This window comes from Podarcis cretensis (assembly GCF_951804945.1).
Source record: "Podarcis cretensis genome assembly, chromosome: 16".
In the NCBI taxonomy this organism is placed as follows: Eukaryota; Metazoa; Chordata; class Lepidosauria; order Squamata; family Lacertidae; genus Podarcis; species Podarcis cretensis.
The window spans coordinates 4,622,201-4,645,306 of record NC_137186.1 but is presented as its reverse complement, the minus strand read 5'-3'; the positions used below and the strand labels follow the sequence as shown (position 1 = coordinate 4,645,306).

The following is a 23,106-nucleotide window of genomic DNA, read 5'->3' as shown; positions in this document are numbered from 1 at the left end:
GCCCCTGAGGCGCGTGGTCTGGTTATGCGTGGCAGCCGGTCTGACGTGGCTCCATGTTTCCTCTCAGCGCCTTGCACCCTCCTCTAACAGCCTGGCAGCTTCCCCGTGGAACGGGTGCCCTTTTCCGCACGTGTCTCACGACCCTCGTGTTAACACACTTGTGCACGTTTGCTCCGGGTAACCTTGGGGGGGGGAAGGAGGGGGGAAAGCGGGGGCTAAGAGTCTGCGCTTCTCCTGAAAGAGATTTTCCCAGTTACTAACCGCATGGTTTATCGCACCCTCGAGAGGAGAGGCTGGCCCGTTCCGCAAAATATTTCACCCTGTTCTTCCCATCCCAGGTTGTGCATCGTACAAAAAATGTGTTTTGCCGGGAGGGAGGGAGGGGGCGGGCCCCGCATTTGGCACCCACCAGACATGCCTTTGTGTCTGGAAATGCCATGGTCCAGAGGTTTCCGTGGCCTTTGAATGATCACAAAAAAATCCCCCAACTTTTCTGCTCACGCAAGGAGCAGAGGAGACCAGTTGCCACGTAGATGGGCTCAATTTTGGAGCCAGCCCTCTCCCCAACAGCCGATAAGTCTGGTTCAAGTGAATGGCGGGCTTAATTCTTTTTGTGTGTGTCTCCCTGGCCACCACCAAGACTTCTGAAAAAGAAGCACAGGATTGGGAGGGGAGGGAAGAAGAGGGGACCCCATTCCTGCCCCCAAAGCTGATCACTTTTGACTATTATTGGGCCCCGAAGCTTCGTGCTTTCTCCTCCTTGCTGTGTGTCCCGAATACCTTCCCTCTTCGAAGATCCATCCCCTTTAACAGCATAAATATCCGTGGTTAAAGGAAGGTTGTTTGTCAAGGCAGGTCGGGCTCTGGCCCCTAGGAGCCTCCATTCCGAAACGGGACCCCCAAATTCGGCAGGTCATGGCCAGGCCTGCGCGGGTGAAATTGACCTACACACGAGATGTTAGAGAGGAGAGGGGAGGAGAAGGGGCAGGGAGGCTAAACAGGGAAGAAATGTGCGTTCAGTTCAGGTCCACCTTGGCGGCAAGGGTCATGGCCGAGGCTTGCACCGGTGGCTTGTCAGAAGCAGCAATCCCTCAGGCAGCTGGATCCCACCCCCCTAAAAGCGGTGAGGTCAAAACCATGCGGACATCTGTCGCTGAATGCAGTCTTCTGGGTAACACTGAGCTCTTCGTCCCATGTGACGCAGAACTCTGTGAAACCTGGGTGCTTACACAGTTGGGTGTCTGCGGAGTTTGAGCCAGTTTGAAGGTGCCCGTTTCCCCTCTCTTCCAAAAGAGGGAAGGAGAGAAACTGTTGGGCGCAATTCAGGGTGGAACTAACTCTCTCAAGGAGAAAAACACAGCAGCCATCATTTCCCTTCTCATCTTCCCTTAGTATTTTCCTTTTTTTTTTTTAATGGATTTTTGCTTTTTAGGCCTTCCTTTGTCCCTTCCCCCCTCCTGCCATCTGTTTTTTCTTTTATTCCTTTCCCCCCTATTCACCTTCTCCCCCCGCCCCGCAAATAAACCCCAGTCTTATTCTTTTTCCACATTTTTAACAACGAAACTGTCAGCTCCTTGATGGCTTTTCCTGATCATCCAGGTCTATGAGGAACAAACGCATCCCAGAGCCATTTGGCTGAGTCTTTGCCTCTGGTTCTGAATTAATTTAAAGCATGTGGATTCTATACACACACACACACACACACACACCTAACTTATCCTGCTCAAAAAAAACAACATATATTTTAAAAAGAAAACCAATTTTCTCCTAACACTCCATTAATGTTCTAGGCTCCCACTGGACCAGAGTGTTAGATCCATTGCTAGGCCTGCTTAAGAGTAGAGCCCATGACATGAATTGACATTGCTCCCTTTCGTGCATTGGTTTCAATAGGTTCTACTCTGAGTAGAACTCAGTTGGAGACAAACTATTGTTTCTGAACTTGCTGACAGTGCCAGATATCAATCTAAATATTATTATTATTATTATTATTATTATTATTATTATTATTAGCTTGGAAGCCACCCTAATAATTGAACGGTATATAAATGTAATTATTAGTAGTAGTATTATCATCACCATCATTAATAATCATGTATTATATTACCGTTTAATTGTCAAGGTGACTCCCAAGCCGTTTGCAAGCGGAAAATCACATGCCGAAAGAATGTAAGTGCACACATTTAAAACACACAATCAAACCATTGCATCAAAACACGGAAATAAGCGTCTGCTATTTTAAAAAAGTGCAATGAAACCCATTAAAGTAGCAGAACAGTTAAAAGGGAATTCTAGGAAAATAGAAAACCGAATCATGAAAAGCCTCTGAGCATGTGCAGAATGTCCCATCTCTCGCTCTCCTGAACTTTTGTGCTCTATTCTCCATCACACACATGCCCCGAATCTGGTGGGCGGGGTCAACGACCAAAGGGACGGGGCCAAAGAGGCCACCCCCCGATACATAGTAGGCTCCGCCCACGGAAAAGTCACGATATTTGCAGAGAGAGAGAGGGAGGTGATTGTATTTCAAGGTCTCCTTCCAGGCAGGCAAAAGCACTCAAGGAGGGTGGAAGAGTTCTGAGGGCCAGAGAAGAGAGGTGTGGAGGGCCGCTTGTGAGCAATGCTCTGAGGGTCCCCTCCTCCCATATTAAATGAGAGCATATTTTCTGCCTTTCGAAAGTCTTTTCCCTCAATGATCGTTATTTACACAGGGGAAGGCAGAATCGGGTTCGAATACTGAAATTAATTAAATTGGGGCGTTCAGACTTCTAAAAGCCCAAAGTGAAAGCATCAAAGATAATTAACCGGGGAGGTGGGAGGGAGCAGGAATCCAGTAAAATAAATGAACTTCATTACTAAAATACATATAATGTTCTGCCTTTTCTGCCCTGGCAAAATTGCAGTAGAGACGCAGCAGTAAAGATCTTTTTCTGTAAAAAAAGCAGCAGCAAGATTAAAAATAATTGAAATTAATGTTGTATTTTAAAACTCTAGACTTTTCCCGTGCCCTGGGTAAGTGAGGCACAATCTTCCATAGCATAAAGATTTTTATTATTATTATTAAATAGCAATATATATATTATTCTGGTCCATTAAAAGTGCGGTATAAATGGAAATTTTACATTAGCGCCCTTTAAAGCCATATTAAATGATCCATTTTCTTTTAATTGTACCGTTTGAGCTCATTAAAAGGGCTCGTTAAAGGGTATCTTAAAATAAGAATGTTTAAAAAGGCATAAGGCATTTTTAATCTGCTTTAAGGTTTTGTGACTGTGCTTCCAGGGCCTCTGTGAACCTTTGAGCATACGCAAAGCATGGGAGCGCTGAGTCAGAGCTGCTGGTCCGCCTAATATTGTCTACACTGATCGGCAGCAGCTGTCCAGGGTTTCAAACAGACAGTCTGTCCCCAGACCCACCAGGAGATCTCGGGACCTGAACCCAGGACCTTCTGCAGGAAAGGAAGGCGTTCTCGATTAACGCAGCCATTGGGAGCCTGGCGCCCTCCATGCGTTGCCATACTATAACTCCCAACTTCTCTGGCTATTGATCAGGCTGGTTTCTGGGATGAATCGGGCCACAGATTGGGGCAGGGCGGCCAATGCAACATCGGCACAAACCGGAAATAGGCTGAAATCCCTACAACCTGGTCCAGCCCCCCCACTTCCTAGGGGTCAGCCCCATGGAGCTCTGCAGGACTGACTTCCGAGTAGACCTGTTGTTGTTGTTTAGTCATTTAGTTGTGTCCGCCTCTTCGTGACCCCCTGGACCAGAGCACGCCAGGCACTTCTGTCTTCCACTGCCTCCCGCAGTTTGGTCAAACTCATGCTGGTAGCTTCGAGAACACTGTCCCACAATCTCATCCTCCGTCGTCCCCTTCTCCTTGCGCCCTCCATCGGTCTTTTCCAGGGAGTCTTCTCTTCTCATGAGGTGGCCAAAGTCTTGGAGCCTCAGCTTCAGGATCTGTCCTTCCAGTGAGCACTCAGGGCTGATTTCCTTCAGAATGGAGAGGTTTGATCTTCTTGCAGTCCATGGGACTTTCAAGAATCTCCTCCAGCACCAGAATTCAAAAGCATCCGTTCTTCGGCGATCAGCCTTCTTTATGGTCCAGCTCTCACTTCCATACATCACTACTGGGAAAACCATAGCTTTAACTATACAGACCTTTGTTGGCAAGGTGATGTCTCTGCTTTTTCAGATGCTGTCTAGGTTTGTCATTGCTTTTCTCCCAAGGAGCAGGCGTCTTTTAATTTCGTTGCTGCTGTCACCATCAGTAGACCTGTAGAGGGCCGCATTGTGAATCGTACCGGCTCTTTCCTTGGACACACAGGGAGGAGGAGGAGAAGCCTTGAAGCTTTGTGACGGCTGGGTAAAAGAGGGGCGCTGTCGCCCCACACCTGCAAAATCCACCCGGCTGAACCACCAGGCGCCATTTCCATTTTCCATCAGCCATCTCAACCTTCCTCATCCCACCTCATCGCCGTTCTGTCTCTCCACGGAGGAGAAATTGCAATTGCACCCACACCATGCGTTTGAAGCGCATTTAACACACCTGGCTTCTCCCAAAGAATCCTGGGAAACATAGTTTGTTCAGGGTGCCAGGAATTGTAGCGCTGCAGGGGTAAACTACAGTTCCCAGAATTCTTTGGTGGAGGTCATGTGCCTTCAATGTATGGTGTGGATGTGACCTCTGTGGGTTTTGTTTTGATGTATAGACAGAAAAAAACTCCAAGACAGATTGAGATATTTGGCTAGTCACATGCCCACGGCTCTTTTTCTAGCTGTGATGTTCTGCTAATCTTTACAGCAAAACCTTCTTCTCATTTGGGCTGATTTCCAAATTTCTCATATGAGATTCTTCCACGTTGCGGGTTTGTTTCTTCTTTTCTTTTCAAGTCTGCTTGAGGTGAAATTTTGGTAGTAACTCTATTTTTAAAAAATTGGCTGCAACTGCTGGAAAGTAGGAAAGACTTTGGAATAAGTCCACAATTTCTGCCCCTTCCTTGAAATTCTTCCCAGTTTTCCCTAGTATTCAGAAGGACCTGAGCAGTGGGCTGTACGCAACGCAAGCCCTACTCAGCGTAGACCCATAGAAGTTAATGAACAGGACGATGGGATAGAGCATGAGATTCTTAATCTCAGGGCTGTGGGTTCGAGTCGCCTGTTGGACAAACGTTTCCTGCGTTGCAGGAGGTTGACCCTTGTCCCTTCTCAGCTCTACAATTCTACTTCTAGTCTTAGTCATTCCGGTGGGTCTCCTCTGAGTAAGACTTGCGTTGGCCACAACCCAGTATAATACGAATGAGGCAAATTTGCTCCCCGCCCTCACCAGATATTGTTGAACTACAACTCCCATCATCCTTCCTTACGCATGCTGGGGCTGGTGGGAGTTGTAGTTGGGCAACATCGAATCATAAAATTGGGCAGCTGGAAAGGGTTCCGAGGGTCATCTAGCCCAACCCGCAGAGATCACGTCTCGAAAATCCCCGACAAGTCAGGTGGCTGTCCCAACCTGGAGGGCCGGAGACACCCTTACACCTGCCAGGTAAAGCGAGGTGGCCACGTTGGCGCCCAGCCCCCTAACTCTCTGTTTCTCTGGCTCCAGGCGTGCGTCAGGAGTCGGGCGGTCGCGAGGACGCCCCGACGGTCCACTTCACCTTCCTGATCGGATGCATCTTCGTGGCCTTCGTCTTGGGGGCCTTCCTCTCGGGGCTGCTGGTCTCTTGCTACTGCAACCACAGCTTCCAGAAAGCCAAGAGAGCTGGGAAGGACTCCGAGGGCGGCCTCCAGCGCCCGCTGTCGCTGCGGAGCCTGGCGAAGATGAACGGGTTGCTGGAGGCGCAGGCCAAAGACGCCTTGGCCGAAGGCGCCGCCACCAAGCTGTACACCACCTTGCTCCCCAGCGAGAAGGAACCACCGGCCACCTCCGTCGCGGCCAAGGCGGGCGTCAAGGATCACCACCCGGAGCTGTCCGGTTTGCCCACACCAGAATCCACCCCGGAACTTCCCGTCAAGAACATGAAGGCCATTCGCAACCAGTGGGAGAAGAACCAGAATTTCAACAACGCCAAGGAGTCGCAGGGGAAGGTGCCCTTGTTCCACACCCCTGTCTCCAACGCCCACCCTTTCCCGTTCGCCAGCGCCGTGGCGGGGCCCGGGCACCTGCGCGGCTACGAGGCCCCCCTGGCGGGCTACCTGGACGAGAAGAAGATCCCCAACCCAGAACGCGTCCTGGTGCGGCACTCCCAGTGCTACCTGCCCAAAGGGGTGGAGGTGGCCGCCCTAGAGGAACTTCTCAAACACCTCCACGAAGCCGAGGGCTCCTCGGCCAAGGGCCTGGCTGGCCCCCGCTTCGCCCCCGCGGCCGTTTCCTTTGCCAACCGGGTGCAGCCCCAGATCCCGGACGTGGAGAGCGCCCCGTACTACAGCTCCTCCACGCTGCCCAGGGACAGCCTGCCGCGGAGGCTGGACGTGCCGCCGGACCCGCCCACGGCCAGCGAGAAAGCGGGCGCCCGGCCGCACAGACACTCACTCTGCGCCGCCCCCAAGCTGGTGAACGTTGGCGGGGGCATGCTGTCGCGCCACCACAGCCTGGGCCAGGCGGGCCGGCCGCCCTCGTCTCTCCTGACTCGCATGCACTCCACGGGGACCTCGGTGCCCCATGAGGGGGCCCATCCTGCCATCTTCCTCTCCCGGCAGCACAGCTACGGCGATCAGGTCCCGTTGGCCAGCCACGGGGGCATCAAGCGATCGGTCTCCCTGGTCAAGCCAGGAGTGGGCGCCCAGGGGCTTTTCATGCCGTCCTCGCCCCCGGCCCAGTCCTCCAGGCAATTTAGTTACTGAGCCTCCAGGGTTTGTTTTTCGGATGCCCGGAGCTGTACCGGGGGGCAAGCAAGGCCTAAAGTGGAGCCCCCCGCCGCTGAAGCCGTTTCAAGATGGAAGGCAAGTGGACAGACTCGCTTCTGCCAACCTGCCTACAACTGGACTACAACTCCCAGCGTGCCTTGCAGTGGGGGGAGGCATTTGCATATGGGAAATGGTGGGAGGGGAAGCGCTGGGTTTTCCTCCCTCCCCATTGGCTGCCTCGTGCTCCTTTGACCTATCCGGTCCTCCCCGTGACCACTGAGCCGAGTTGCCAAAATAAGCAGATTCCGCTCCTTTTTCCTGTCTTCGAAGGCATTCAGACAGGTGGCTTTGAGGGGCAAAGGCCATTCCTGAATCCCGGGCACCCGCAATTGATGCACCAATAGAGCTTACCACAGTTCTTTTCGCCTTGCCCTCGTGCAATTCTGGTTTCGGAAATTCGGGCAGGCTCGTTTGGGGGGCAAGGAGGTAGATGGCCGAGATGGGGTTCATAAAGGGAGAAGGAAAGTAGCAACTGGTTGTTGTAGGAGAAGTCCGGGCGACTTCTGTGTCCAGATCGCCCCCGTTTGAGGACTTGAGGACTAGAAGGTTGCTAAAGCAGAACACAAACTCTTGAGCTTTCTAGAATGTCGGGTTTCTGCACCCTCTGGGCAAAAATCACAGTAGGCTCACCACTTTGGCCAATTTAGGCTATTTTCACCTTGAATTGGCTTCCGATCTTCGTTTGAAGATATATTCTCAATATATTCTCACAGCAGGCTTCAAAGCCACAATGGCCCAGGCCTTGCTAGCTTTGGGGCTGGGTACCCTATACACACACACAGGAGGACTCCTTTTGGAAATGAGACTCTTGATGTGGCCACGGCCGCCTCCGGCACAAAATCTGCCTTTGGAGCCATTTTATCGGCACCCTTCCTTGAGTCTAGAATGTAGCATGTTGGGTGCCCCCCACCGAGGGAAGACCTTGTCCCCCAAACCAAAATTGTAGCACTTTTCTTTCTTCGAGACCAGAACGTGGTGTCCGTTTATTTTATTTCTTTGGTGCAGCCATCCTGGGAATGTGAAGTAGCGGACTCTGAAAGTTGGGGACAGTCTCCCTGGAGAAATTCTAAGTTGTTGGGCTTGATTTTTGGACCGAAGGTGGAGCTGGGACAGGGACAAGCTTGTGGCTCACTCTTGAACAGTTGCTTCCGAGTTACTTCTTCGGCAAGAATATTCTGGACCGTGTGGATCCCAGCTCCTTCTGGAGAGCAGAATGTAGCATTTGAGATCCCCTTAAACCTCATATTTTTCACTCACCGACTTTTCACCGCCACCTTCCGACACCGGAGTTAAGATTGTCCATTTATTCCCTTGGCCCTTAACCCCTCCTTTTTTATTCGTTTTTAGCTCCGCGAATTAAGCCGGTTTTGCAAACCAAGTTCGCACAAGTCGCTAGTCCTCAAGACCTCCGGCGGCCTCGTTTCCAAGGAATTTGCCCCACGTATGAGAACATGCATGGGTTGGTGACTAGCAAGCAAAACACAGGAAGGACAGGCTAGCTCCCCAGTTTACAAAAGTTCAGCTTGGTCACCTGGGAACATTTCTGACTCGCTAGAGGCGATCAGGTCTAAAGCCCCATTTCCCTTGCTGATTAGACGCAACCATATTAAAAAAATTATGAGATATTTAAAAAAGCAGGGAGGGGGTTCTCTTTTTAAAAATATAGACCCCCGTTTGAATCTCTGCAAATGTTTACACCAGTCCCTAAAACTGTTGGCTGCATCCTTTATGGGTTTGATAGCAATTCAAGAAGCAGAGAGGGGAGAAATCTCTCCTTTGGAAGGGATTCAGCAGCTGTCGTCTGCTTCCGCAGCCTTGGAAAGGACAGTTGATCCTGCCACGAATACAAACCGAGCGGGTGTCAGGCGAGGTCGAAAGCCTCCGTTCCATTTTTTTTTTTTTCAAAAAAAAGGAGGGGAAAAACGCAAGCATGGAGGGTGGTTGGGGTTTTTTTGGCACACTGCTCTCGGAAGGTCTTTTAAAAAAGCGTTGTACATAGGTATTCATAGATGTGTATATTTCCTTGTTTAACTTCATATATGAAAAGAGCAGAGACAATAAATATATCCTACTGTGTAGGAACACCAATCCGGAGGCCCTGTCCGGCAGAGCTGAGGACCTGTACATTTGGTATCCAGAATTATCTGTCCCAAGTCGATGCTTGAAATATATGTATAATCTCTTTGTGTCTTGAAGAACCGTTTCTTTGTGTTCTTTCCTCGCGGAATTTGGAAACGGGGACGTCTGTGGAGACCCTGTTTTGTGAGTTTTCTCCGGAGTTGCCAGTTTGGGTTATATCTTGGTTTTCTTGGGGGGGGGGGAACCTCCAGATATTGAAAGACTCCCGGCTCCCGTCATCAGCTCCAACCATTGGTCATGCTGACCACAGGGGATGTGCAAAGGAGGAGGGAGCCTAGCAGCACCAGAAGGGGGGGAAATAGATGCTCCCAGTCTCTGGTACATAAAACTGCACCCTTAATATACCTGCCCCTCTAACTGGAATTGCACAGAGATCTATAAAGCAGTTGGTGGGCTCTCAACTCTCCTTGTTTATTTGATTCCATAAGAAAAGCCCTGCTGGATCAGGCCAGAGGGAGCCCATCCAGTCCAGCATCTTTTCTCACAGCGGCCAACCAAATGGCTGTGGAAAACCTACAAGGAGTATTCCAACACAAGAACAACTCTCCCCTCCTTTTTATTTTTATTTTTATTTATTTTCAAAGAGAAATTACAACAAAAATTAGAAACATAAAATTGATAAAGGGGGGAGGAAATGAAACAAAAAGAGCAGAAAACAAACCTACAAAGAAAACCATATTATCTTAACAAACTTTACGTACAAATACACGTACACATTGACTTCCTTCCTCTGTTTTGAGACCTCAGAGTTTTTAATGTTTCTGAATTGTTGCTTCTAATGTAAATTACCTCTATCTTTATACCTTTTGCACCGTTTTTTCCATTTCTTTAACCCTACAAAGCTTCATTAGTTACATACCAATATACTTACTATAGAACACGGGTAGGGAAACTAAGGCCCGGGGGCCGGATCCGGCCTAATCACGTTCTCAATCTGGCCCGCGGACGGTCCGGGAATCAGCGTGTTTTTACAGGGGTAGAATGTGCCCTTTTATTTAAAATGCATCTCTGGGTTATTTGTAGGGCGTAGGAATTCGTTCATTCCCCCCCCCAAAAAAAAATAATAGTCCAGCCCCCGCTGAGGGACAGTGGACCGGCCCCCTGCTGAAAAAGTTTGCTGACACAGTCCCATTCTTTTGCTAATTTTTGGTCCGATTGTCCCCCTAAGAATGCTGCAAATCTTGCCAAATTTATATATTCACAAAGTTGAATTTGCCATTCTTTTATTGATGGGATTTCCCACCCACCCTTTCCCTTATTCCGAATAGGATTCCTCGCAAGAAAAGGGGGAAGTTGACAGCTATGCAGGTTAGCCTAATAATAATGCATTTAGCAGGGGCGATGCAAGTTCTCTTGTTTGGAACCCTGGTCCTTTTGCAAAATTCGGGCCAGATGCTCCCGGGGAATCTATGCTCTCCTTGCGAGTTTCAACTCTCCCTGAACATCTGGCAGATTGCTACGACCTCCACCACCACCACTCCGTTTGATCGGGCCGCCTGCTAGACGTCTGGGCGAGATTTTCTCTCTCCTTTCCTCCCCCTTGCGTTGACTGCAAGAAGAATTGATGGCTGTGAGCCGGAGACTCCATGGGGTTTTTTTTGGGGGGGCGGCTGCTGTTCCTTCCTGTTTCCCACTGACAGATGGCTCCCCCCCCCCCACTCTGTCTGTCTCTCTCTCTCTCCCCACACCGTCCCAGGTGGCCGGTGGGTAAGGAAGGACCACCGACCCACCAAGGAAACACCTGATCTCCCGGCCATTGATGAACTCATTGTTTGAATTAGTTAAAGGGGGGGGGCGTGTTGTTTTTGCAGGTGGAGAAGGCTGAGAACGCAGCAGGCTTGGAAAACGAGCCCGTCCGGAAATCAGACAGGTTTATTAGAACGCAATATGATTTGTTTATCGTTTGACCGTAATAGATTTATTAGTTTATCACCCATGGCCATGCTTCCCGAAAGCCGATGCCATAATAAATCACAAAGGCCCTTTGCATTTAAAAAATAATTATTATTTCCTGTATTTCTTGTATTTCTATCGCCCTCCAAGGGGTATAGGTGGTTCTGGCCCTCCTCAATCCCGACAACAACCCTATGAGGTAGGTTAGGCTGAGAGGCGTGTGGCCCAAGTCGCATCTGGTGAGCTTTCATCACTGTGTGCAACATTCGAACCCGGGTCTCCAAGTGCGGCTTCCAAGGGCAGCCCCATGTCAATACCAATGCAGTAGTCTAGGCTGACCCCCTCGTTTACTCCACCAGCTTGCCTTTCTGGCTTCCAAGTGAGCAGAAGGAAGGCAGAGAGGCTTGAGATGGGGGAAAGGATATTCCTGGTTTCAGGTTTTTCACATTGGGGTCGGCAGTGGCAGTTCACGCAGCACAATCCCCTCCCCTCGGGGCTGTCAGGGCAACTACTTTAAATGAGGGCTAGCTACTTTAAATGAGGGCTTGCCGAGCAGAAGGTCAGCGGTTCGAATCCCCGCAACGGGGTGAGCTCCTGTTGCTCCGTCCCAGCTCCTGCCAACCTAGCAGTTTGAAAGCACGTCAAAATGCGTAGATAAATAGGTACCGCTCTGGCAGGAAGGTAAATGGTGTTTCCGTGCGCTGCTCTGGTTCGCCAGAAGCGGCTTAGTCATGCTGGCCACATGATCCGGAAACTGTACGCCGGCTCCCTCGGCCAGTAAAGCGAGATGAGTGCCGCAACCCCAGAGTCGCCCGCGACTGGACCTAATGGTCAGGGCTCCCTTTACCTTTAGTAGCACGGTGTAGCGGTTAGAGAGTGCCGGACTCGGACCTGGGAGCAACCCAGGTTCGAACCTTGACACTCGGCCACCTGAGTTCATAGGGTGTGACCTTTGGCCAGTCCCTGCCTCTCTCAGCCTACCTCACAGGGTTGCATGTGAGGTTTAAATGAGGGTTAAATGAGTGAGGGTTAAATGAGAGGGAGAACCACGCGCACTGTCTTGGGAGGGGGGATAGAAATGCAATTTATAAAATAAACTGTTGGGGTCTCAGTGCCCCCCTCAAAAAAGCAACCTGAAAGGGGGCTTTAATCCAGACTCCCACCTCTCTCTCTCTCTCTCTGTCTCTCAAAATGCCATCCTGACGCCAGTGTTTATGCCGATGTTTGCAAAATTGCTTTTTCCCCTCCAGCGAGAGTTCTGGGTTATCTGCCAATCCCATTACAAGATGATGCACGGCACTTAGCCGAGATGATCCTCCGGAGATCTTTCCTTTGGAAATAACTTTTAAGGAGCAACAACACCTTAAAAAAACCCATATATAGAAAGATAGATATATATAAATATCTGGCCTAGGCAAGCGCCTGAGTTCGCGCCTGTGTGTGTGTGTGTGTGTGTGTATACACACAATAAAGGAGACGGCATGTGTAATTCTCCTCGGCTGTTGGAGGATTTAGCAGAAAATTACCCAGCAGAGATTTTCTCTGCTCAGTGATTACCTTGCAGCGGGGGACGCGAAGCGTTCCTTCTCTGCCCACCCCCCCTCTCGACAATTCAATCTCCCACCGTTCCACGGCAAGTGGATTTTTCAATTAATTTCCTAAGGCAGGGCGGAAAGCGGTGGGTGCCTAATGCCATTGGTGACCACTCCTCCTTCTCCTCTCATCGTTTTCTTTGTTTATTTACTCTGATGGCCTCATTCCCTCCGGAAAAAACGGGGAGATTCAGGCAAACTCGGGTGGATAACGGCCATGCCTGTTAATATTAAATACTCAATATCATCGTTATTAAAGATAAAAAGAAACCGATCTCACTGGAAACACAAAACAGAGGGGAGACCTTTGCATGCTTTCTGCCACACTTTAATAAAATTTATCGAAAGGGCATCATATGCCGGATCAGGCCCAAAACCTCTCAAATCTGGCATCCTCACAGCTCACTCAGCGGCCCCCGCAAATGCCCCAATGCATTAACACTTGAACTCAGGACTTCGGGCGAAGCTGAACGTTGGAAGATTCTTTTAAATAAAATATCATTATTTGTCTTGTACATACTTTTACAGTTGTTGTTGTTGTTGTTGTTTAGTCGTTTAGTCGTGTCCGACTCTTCGTGACCCCCCTGGACCAGAGCTTGCCAGGCACCCCTGTCTTCCACTGCCTCCCGCAGTTTGGTCAAACTCATGTTGGTCTCTTCGAGAACACTGTCCCGCCATCTCGTCCTCTGTCGTCCCCTTCTCCTTGTGCCCTCCATCTTTCCCAACATCAGGGTCTTTTCCAGGGAGTCTTCTCTTCTCATGAGGTGGCCAAAGTCTTGGAGCCTCAGCTTCAGGATCTGTCCTTCCAGTGAGCACTCAGGGCTGATTTCCTTCAGAATGGAGAGGTTTGATCTTCTTGCAGTCCATGGGACTCTCAAGAGTCTCCTCCGGCACCAGAATTCAAAAGCATCAATTCTTCAGTGATCAGCCTTCTTTATGGTCCAGCTCTCAGTTCCATACATCACTACTGGGAAAACCAGAGCTTTAACTATACGGGCCTTTGTTGGCAAGGTGAGGTCTCTGCTTTTTAAGATGCTGTCTAGGTTTGTCATTGCTTTCCTCCCAAGAAGCAGGCGTCTTTTAATTTCGTGGCTGCTGTCACCATCTGGAGTGCTCATGGAGCCCAAGAAAGTAAAATCTCTCACTGCCTCCATTTCTTCCCCTTCTATTTGCCAGGAGGTGATGGGACCAGTGGCCATGATCTTTGTTTTTTTGATGTTGAGCTTCAGTAAATCACATAGATACTTTTAGCTCTGCGGCGCTTGCAACTTCCCTCCATCCCTTTATCTTCTTATATTGCGTATTCTATTTTTTAACCTTACATCTGCCGTACATTTTAAGAGCTATTTCAGTCCGGCCAGTGTTTTTAAAGTTTTACAGTTATCCTTCATATACACCGTAAATTTACTCCAATTTTCTTGAAAACTCTGATCGTCCTGATCCCGAATTCTTCCTGTCAGTTTGGTGAATTCTGCATAACTCATCATTTTCGCCTGCCACTCCGCAATGGTGGGAACTTCTTGCAATTCCCAGTTTGGGGCAAGCATGTTTCTTGATGCCGCCGTGGCGCACATAAAGAGTCTTTGGTCCACTTTCTTAATTTCCTTCCCCCATCAAACCCAGCAAAAGGTGTGTTTAAATATTTTCTTAAGTTCGTTGTAAATTAACTCCCAAAAGTTCTTAACTTTATCACAAGTCCACCACGTGTTGGAAGATTCAGGGCAGGTAGAAGAAAGGACTTTGTGATGCGGTGCATCGTTAACCTGCGGAACTCCCTGCCACAGGAAGCGGCAAGGACCACCAACTTGGACGGCTCTAAAAGAGGATTGGACGAATCGGACTCTCCTTCCGTGGAGGTTTTTGAGCAGAGGTTGGGTGGCCATCTCTCATTGATGCTTTGGTTGAGATTCCTGCCTTGCAGGGGTGTTGGACTAGATCAGTGTTTCCCAACCTTGGGCCTCCAGCTGTTTTTGAACTACAGTTCCCATCATCCCTGACCACTGGTCTTGCTAGCTAGGGATGATGGGAGTTGTAGTCCAAAAACAGCTGGAGGCCCAAGGTTGGGAAACACTGGACTAGATGACCCTCGGGGGTCCCAACTCTGCAAATCTATGAATTCAAAGTGGAATAGAGGGCTGTCAATGAATACTAGCCACCATCCTCTTCCTCCAATACTGGAGGTGGTACTTAACCATCAGGACTAGTAGCCATTCATCCTGAACAATGAGGACTAGATTCTTGCTTTGCTTTTAGCGGGGGGCCACTGCATTGTTTGCTTGCAGGAGCCCCCAGGTTTGATTCCCCTGCCTCTCCAGCTAAGGGGGGGGGCGAGAACCCCGCCTGAAACCCCCTCAAGAGCTGCTGCCAGTCAGTGTGGGGAATACTGAGCGAGATAGACCCATAGCCTGACTTGGGATACTGCTCTTACCTAAATCAGCTCTTTTCTCCAGAACCATGAGGACTAGAAACTGAGCTTTAAGAGAGTGGCTGTAGTTCATTGGCAGTGCACCTGGTTTCTATGCAGAACATCCCAGGTCTAGTCCCTGAAGGTATCGCCAAGCAGGCCTGGGGGGTGACCCCCCACCCCACCCAAAACCCTGCAGAGCCCCTGCCTCTCAGTGTATATAAACACTCGCAAAACAACAACAAACCATTGATTACGTGAAACATATTCAATAAACACACAAGACGTAACCGGCTGTACGTCTGAAAAAATAAGGTATACTATTCATTGTATTGAGGGACGCAGGTGGCGCTGTGGGTTAAAGCCTCAGCGCCTAGGGCTTGCCGATCGAAAGGTCGGCGGTTCGAATCCCTGCGGCGGGGTGCGCTCCCGCTGCTCGGTCCCAGCGCCTGCCAACCTAGCAGTTCGAAAGCACCTCCGGGTGCAAGTAGATAAATAGGGACCGCTTACCAGCGGGAAGGTGAACGGCGTTTCCGTGTGCGGCTCTGGCTCGCCAGAGCAGCGATGTCACGCTGGCCACGTGACCCGGAAGTGTCTCCGGACAGCGCTGGCCCCTGGCCTCTTGAGTGAGATGGGCGCACAACCCCAGAGTCTGTCAAGACTGGCCCGTACGGGCAGGGGTACCTTTACCTTTTTTATTCATTGTATTAGGGGCACGGGTGGCGCTGTGGTCTAAATCACTGAGCCTACGGCTTGCTGATCAGAAGGTCGGCGGTTCGAATCCCCGCGATGGGGTGAGCTCCCATTGCTCAGTCCCTGCTCCTGCCAACCTAGCAGTTCGAAAGCACATCAAAGTGCAAGTAGATAAATAGGTACCGCTCCAGTGGGGAGGTAAACGGCGTTACTGTGCACTGCTCTGGTTCGCCAGAAGCGGCTTAGTCCTGCTGGCAACATGACCCGGAAAAACTGTCTGCGGACAAACGGCAGCTCCCACGGCAAGTAAAGCAAGATGAACGGCGCAACCCCAGAGTCGTTCGCAACTGGACTTAACTGGGCCCCTGAAGGACCAGGTGCGCAGCCTGGGAGTCATTCTGGACTCACAGCTGTGCATGGAGGCACAGGTTAACTCTGTGTCCAGGGCAGCTGTTTACCAGCTCCATCTGGTATGCAGGCGGAGACCCTCCCTTCCCGCAGACTTGTTTCGCCAGAGTGGTGCATGCTCTGGTTATCTCCCGCTTGAACTACAGCAATGTGCTCTACGTGAGGCTACCGTTGAAGGTGACTTAGAAACTGCAATTAATCCAGAATGCGGCAGCTAGACTGGTGACTGGGAGTGGCCGCCAAGACCACATAACACCGGACCTACATTGGCTCCCAGTACGTTTCTGAGCACAATTCAAAGTTCTGGTGCTGACCTTGAAAGCCCTAAACAGCCTCGGTCCAGTATATCTGAAGGAGCATCTCCACCTCCATCATCCAGCCCTGACATTGAGGTCCAGCTCCGAGGGCCTTCTGGCAGTTCCCTCCCTGCGAGAAGCGAAGTTACAGGGAACCAGGCAGAGGGCCTTCTCGGTGGTGGCGCCCGCCCTGTGGAACGCCCTCCCACCAGACGTCAAGGAAATAAACAACTCTCTGACTTTTAGAAGAAATCTGAAGGCAGCCCTGTTTAGGGAAGTTTTAATGTTTAATGGGTTATTGTATTTTAGTGTTTTGTTGGAAGCGGCCTAGAGTGGCTGGGGAATAATTATTATTATTATTATTATTATTATTATTATTATTATTATTATTATTATTTATTGCCACCCTGAATTTACAGGCACCTTCAGAGGCTCCTTGGGAGCCTTGTTCGGCCTGGGCCGGGGCCCGGGGGACGTAAACATCCCCAAAGGGACACCCATTAAGCCCAACAGAACAGGCCTTCCTCTCTCCCCCCCCCCTCCGGTCTCCAGCTCATAAATAACCGTGGATGTGCTGCTCCCTCCTCAATGTTTCAGAGAGCGCCTTAAGGGAGGTTTAAGTGCTCACTTCATATGAGGCTGTCTCTGAGTCTTTGTTTAACTCCACTTCAAATAACTGATTAAAAGACAGGGTGGGGAGGGGGGAGTAGGAAAAAAAACCCTGAGGAAGATTTGCCGGAATGGTAGAGAGGGTGAGAAGGGGGGGGGGTGTTGTCAGAAATGGTTCCTTGCAGTGGGGTTTCTTGCCCACTTGCTAACTACTTAAAATGAAACAGCTTTGTAATTGTAGAGCTGCAAGGGACCTCAGGGTCATCTAGTCCAACCCCCTTGCAATGCAAGAATCTCAGCTACTTCCTGTCGATTCCAAACAGGCTCGAGTCTGCCTGGAAAGGGATCTCCTGGGCTTAATAATAATAATAATAATAATAATAATAATAATAATAATAATTTATTATTTATACCATGCCCATCTGACTGGGCTTCCCCAGCCACTCTGGGCGGCTTCCAACAAAATATTAGCTAAAGGGACCCCTGACCATTAGGTCCAGTCGTGGCTGACTCTGGGGTTGCGGCGCTCATCTCGCTTTATTGGCCGAGGGAGCCGGCGTACAGCTTCCGGGTCATGTGGCCAGCATGAATAAGCTGCTTCTGGCGAACCAGAGCAGAGCACGGAAACGCCATTTACCTTCCCGCTGGAGTGGTACCTATTGATCTACTTGCACTTTGACATGCTTTCGAACTGCTAGGTTGGCAGGAGCAGGGACTGAGCAACGGGAGCTCACCCCGTGGTGGGGATTCGAACCGCCGACCTTCTGATTGGCAAGTCCTAGGCTCTGTGGTTTAACGCACAGCGCTACCCGCGTCCCGACAAAATATTAAAATACAGTAATACATCATACATTAAAAGCTTCCCTAAACAGGGCTGCCTTCAGATGTCTTCTAAAAGTCTGGTAGTTGTTCTTCTCTTTGACATCTGGTGGGAGGGGGTTCCACAGGGCGGGCGCCACCACCGAGAAGGCCCTCTGCCTGTTTCCCTGTAACTTGGCTTCTCGCATGGAGGGAACCGCCAGAATGCCCTCAGAGCTGGACCTCAGTATCTGGGTACAAAGATGGGGGTGGAGACGCTCTTTCACTATTCTCCACCCACCCACCTCATTCTAGATCATGGATGTTGAAGGAAACGCACTCTGTGCATGCTCCAGGAGTCCACCATTAGCATGCTTTCATGTTCCCGCAGCCCTGTTGAGTATTGGCCAAGGTGTGGAGTACATGGAAGAACAGAGGATTTATTTCTCGCAATACTTTGCGTCATCAGAAATGAAATAGGCAGGTGAGTGGGGACAGACTGGAGGAAAGCTCCTCTCAAACAGAACAGGATTGATTTGGGGGGTCTTTGCAGCCTCAAGGTTCACATCCATCGTCAGTTACAGATAGGTAGCCGTGTTGGTCTGCCATAGTCAAAACAAAAAAATTCCTTCCAGTAGCACAACAACCACCCTCCCAACAGAACACTGACCACCAACTACCACCGAAAAAGTGTTACACAAAAAGGGACTCCACATGGACCCCTCCTGATGGACGCAATACCACACTGGACTTGTACATTGACTGCTTCCGCCACAGAATCCAAACAGATGTGACCAGAAAACACCATCGCCTACAACAAAATCTAAACCATGCTGAAAGGAGAGCCATAGATAATCTCAGAAACAACCCAGACATTATAATTAAAGAAGCGGACAAAGGTGGAGCTGTCGTCATCATGAACAAAACTGACTACATTCAGGAGGCTCACAGACAACTTTCCAATACCGCCTTTTACATAAAATTGGACTCAGACCCCACACAAGAATACAAAAAAGAACTGAACAAGATTGTTAAGGAGCTACCCCCACACATCCAAGAACAGATCCTCACAAACACACCAACAGAACCTCGACCAGGAACTTTCTATCTTCTACCTAAAATACACAAACCAGGAAATCCAGGACGCCCCATCATTTCAGGTATTGGCACTATTACAGTGGGTGTCTCCGGTTATATGGACTCTGTTCTGAAACCATATGCCATCAGTGCTCCCAGCTATTTGGTCTTTAAGGTGCTACTGGAAGGAATTTTTTTGTTTTATCCATCGTCAGGTAGGTGAGACTGAACCACAAGGTTGTAAAGAAGAAAATTGCAGAGAAGAACAGTTAAGAGAAATCAGTCTTTGTTCTTGATAACGCAGACATCCAGGCATTGGTGAGTTTAGTGACGGATGTACTGTGTTTTTTAAAAAAATAAGTTTTCTCCTGATTCGCTCCACAAATGATAGCATTGAACCTCAAGATCAATCGCAGTTCAGCTGTTTCCTGCTGCCACCTTCCTTTTGCAGTTCCTTTGCTCCTTGATGGTCACTGTAAGAGCATCAACAGAGTGTCGCGTGAGGCTGAAATGGTTGCCTTGTGGCGTTAAGGCAGGGATCAGCAAGGTTCACCTCTCCTGGGCTGGTTCACTTCAGCGGAGATCCCTCCATGTGCCAGATCACACATGCGTGTGAGCGCATGCAGCCGCGATTTCTGGCATCTGAGCATGTGCAGACACGATTTCCGGCACCGCAAAAGCGAGTCCCCGCGCCGTGCTGGTTTAGCGCAGCGCACAGGGACTCGCTGAGTGGGCGGCTCAGTTTGGGGGCGGCTCAGGGGCCAGTTAAACAACCCCCATCCCCCATGGGCCTTAGGTTGCCTACCCCTGCGTTAAGGTGTCTCCTTCTAACTTATGTATTTTTCGCTCCATAAGACGCACCTGACCATAAGACACACCTAGTTTCTAGAGGAGGAAAACAAGAAAAAAAATATTCTGAACGAAACAGTGGATGCATGATTTTTGTGGTTCATGCTGTGGCCACAGACATGTGATTTGACAGTGAGTAGCCCAATGCAAAAATCCTGAGAATCCATGTGGAGCCATGCTTTGTAACCACGTTTTTGCGCCGTTGCAGCCCCATGCAACACTGGGTGCGTGATTTTTTGGGTGCAGGCTGTAGCCATGGACATGCAATGTGATCTGATGGTGAATTTGGGGTGACCTAATGTAAAAATCCGGAGGATCCATGGGCTTTTACCTCCCCCCTCCCAGGCAGCCTCCTTTATCTCTAGTGTCCCTTCTCTCCCTCCCGATCGCTTACTGATCAGCTGCTTCCTTTCAACACTCCTTTCCCTCTTGTTTGCCTTAGTGTCTTTTCCTTAGCTGGAGCAGTTTTTTGCTCCTCCTTTTCTTCTAATTTCTCTCCTCATTGCTTTCATCTTCCTGTCTCCTCTCCTTGCAAGTTTGCTGTCTTTAACTCCCCACTCCCAGACAGCCTCCTTTATCTCTAGCGTCCCTTATCTCTCTCCCTGATCGGCAAACAATCAGGGGCTTCGTTTCAACACCCGCTTCCCTTTTTCAAAAAAAAGAGCATGATCTGCTTTTCGCCCCTGGGCAATTCAGCTCCAGGGACCACGCATTAGCTCCATAAGATGCACAGACATTTCCCCTTACGTTTTAGGAAGAAAAAAGTGCGTCTTATGGGAGCAAAAAATACAGTAATTTTTGCAAATTTCTTCCGTGAGGTGTCTTACAATTTGGGTGTATGTGAGAGAGAGAGGAATTCAAATCCATTATTTTTGTGATTGGGCAACATTTAGCTGGGCAAGTCTGCATTTGATGAAGCAACACAAATTGCTTTTGGAAAACCAAAGAACTTTAATTTTACACACACAAAGGGCCAAGCCCCCGCCATGTGCGAATGTGATAAGGAGACACCGGAGTCGCTCCAGCACATTATGTTCACTTGCCCCCTGTTTAATGTGCCACGGGCAAATTTGTTGGGATCAATCATACAGAAACTAGAGGGCACCCCACCAAAATTCCACCTTGCCCAAATCTTGCAGGATAAGGATACTCATACGACCCTGAAAGTGGCAAGGTTCCTGGTCGCTGTCCTTATCCAAAAGCGACGCCAAGGGGCACTACAAGCTAACTAAGGCATAGTATGCCATTCTATTCTATAGTATTTTATTGTTATAGTGGTGCTTTAGTGGCTGTTTTCCCCACGTGCACAAGTTGTTATTTATGTCTCGTTTTTACCTGTATGGGCCTATGGCCGTAAATAAAATTACTTACTTACTTACTTTAATTTTACCTTCTGAAAATGCCAGGAAATGCTAAATAAATAAATAGCATAACTACAAGTCCTTCCCCCCCCTTTTTTGCGCCCCGCTAATGCAGCAGTTTCACTTCACCCTCTGAGGCGAACTCCATTGTCATTTTTAAGGCTTTCTCTGCAATTTTACCTACCAAGCAAAACTAAATTCATTTAACCAAAATGTCTTCTGAATTCCCCAGTCATATTACAACTTTTTAGCACCCCTCACTTGGGGAAATTAAAAGTTTCCCCAGTGGTTGGCCACTGCGAAGAAGATGCCGGTCTAGGTGGGCCGCCGGCTGATTCGATTTCTGATACCCAATCTGCGTCCTTGTTTAAAAGGCAGCTTTTCTCTGAAGACCGGTGGCTTGATAATTGAAAAGGAAACTTGGTATCTCATTGCTGTGAGAGATCAGGTGGAACCCGAATGGGAAGGGAGCTGTGAGTCCCTCTCTCGCGTGTTGTATAAATATGACTCCTGCGTAGGGTCTCATAAATTCAAGACCGGTGTCTGAGAACGCGGGGGCCCAGGGAGCTGCAAAAACCAGCCCTCCCTGTCTGTGCAGATTTTGCTAAAAATTACAGGCCCAAGCAGCCCGATTCCCAAACTGCTTGGAAGAAACTTCATTCTAATCGAGTCAGAGAGCAGCAAGAGTTAGGAATCCAGTGCTGCCCCAAATGATTTGCTGTTCCTGTTTTCCTATTCGCTCCCTGGAAAATCATTGTGGCTTTTTTATTTTGCTTCTCCCCACCCTCACTTTGACCAGCGGCGTAGCGTGGGTTGTCATCACCCGGGGCAAGGCAAGTAATTTGCGCCCCCTAACCCAGGGCAAGGCAAGTAATTTGCGCCCCTAACCCCTAACCTGCCGCCGCTGCCAGCTTCTTCTTGCTGCTGCCTGGGCTGGTCGGGTGTGGTTCTCTCCCGCGCTCAGTGCTGCGCTGGGCGGCCGCTGCACTGTCCCTCCCCCAGATAGTCCCTCCCTCGCTCTCTCTCCGCTCTGCACCGCAACGCACGCCTGGCACCCTCCCCCTCCACAGTGGGTGGCGACCCGGCAGCTTGGATCGGATTCGCACAGCCAGCACTGCAGTGAGAGAGAGAGAGTGAGCCAGGTAGGGGCAGAGAGCTGCGAGTGCGAGCGCACCCCCGCAAATGTTGCACCCGGTGCGGCTGGCCCCCTCTGCACCCCCCACGCTACGCCACTGACTTTGACTACTGCCTTGTTACACTTTCGTTGGCATTATCCTTCTGTGCAACATAGGATGAAGCCAGCATCGACCGCATCAGGCCACGGGTCCCTCTAGCCTAATACTGTCAACACCAGCTGGTAGAAGTTCCCATCCTTACTTAGAAACTGAACTTTTTTTTTTTTAATAAATTTTTTATTAATTTTCCAATTTTTAACAAACACAACAAAACAACATAGAAACAAACACAAAAAAATCATAATTTCTTAACCTTATTTCCATAAGCCTCTTTTCTCGGACTTCCCCATACCTTCCCCTTTTTGCTTCCTTTTTTTTTTACCATTGTTCAACAACCCTTTTAGCCAATTAAATATAAATTCATTCTCCTTTTCAATTTCACCCTAAACTAAACAAAATTTACCGCTGTAATTCTACATCTTCCTCTCCCTTAGCATTTTAGCAATCCTCAATTTTATAGTAGCTCTTAAGATATATTTTAAACTTCTTCCAGTCTTCTTCCACAGTCTCTTTCTCTTGGTCGCGGATTCTGCCGGTCATTTCTGCCAGTCCCATAAAGTCGATCACTTTTGCCTGCCATTCCTCCAGCGTGGGTAGCTCTTGTGTCTTCCAATACTTTGCTAGAAGAATCCTTGCTGCCGTAGTAGCGTACAAAAAGAAATTTTTATCCTTCCTCGGCCCCAGCTGGCCGACCATACCCAAGAGAAATGCCTCTGGTTTCTTATGAAAGGTGCATTTAAGTACTTTCTTAATCTCATTATAAATCATTTCCCAGAAGGCCTTAATCTTTGGGCAGGTCCACCAAAGGTGGAAGAAGGTACCTTCAGTCTCTTTACATTTCCAACATTT

At 49.3% G+C, this 23,106-nt stretch overlaps 1 protein-coding gene and 1 long non-coding RNA gene across 4 annotated transcripts in view; both read left to right on the top strand.

The window, feature by feature from the left end:
• The window catches only part of SEMA6C (semaphorin 6C), a 140,730-nt gene extending 131,629 nt beyond the window's left edge, over positions 1 to 9,101 (top strand). For 2 of the 3 annotated variants that reach the window (XM_079957955.1, XM_079957956.1), the window contains one exon: positions 5,603 to 9,101. In XM_079957955.1, the coding sequence (XP_079814081.1) occupies positions 5,603 to 6,840 (1,238 nt within the window). In that variant the 3' untranslated portion in view covers positions 6,841 to 9,101. The remainder of the gene's footprint in view (positions 1 to 5,602) is intronic. The other variant, XR_013834030.1, reaches the window with a different exon arrangement.
• LOC307205877 overlaps positions 1 to 23,106 on the top strand; it is a 278,382-nt gene that overhangs the window by 122,029 nt on the left and 133,247 nt on the right. The gene's annotated exons all lie outside the window — the stretch shown is intronic.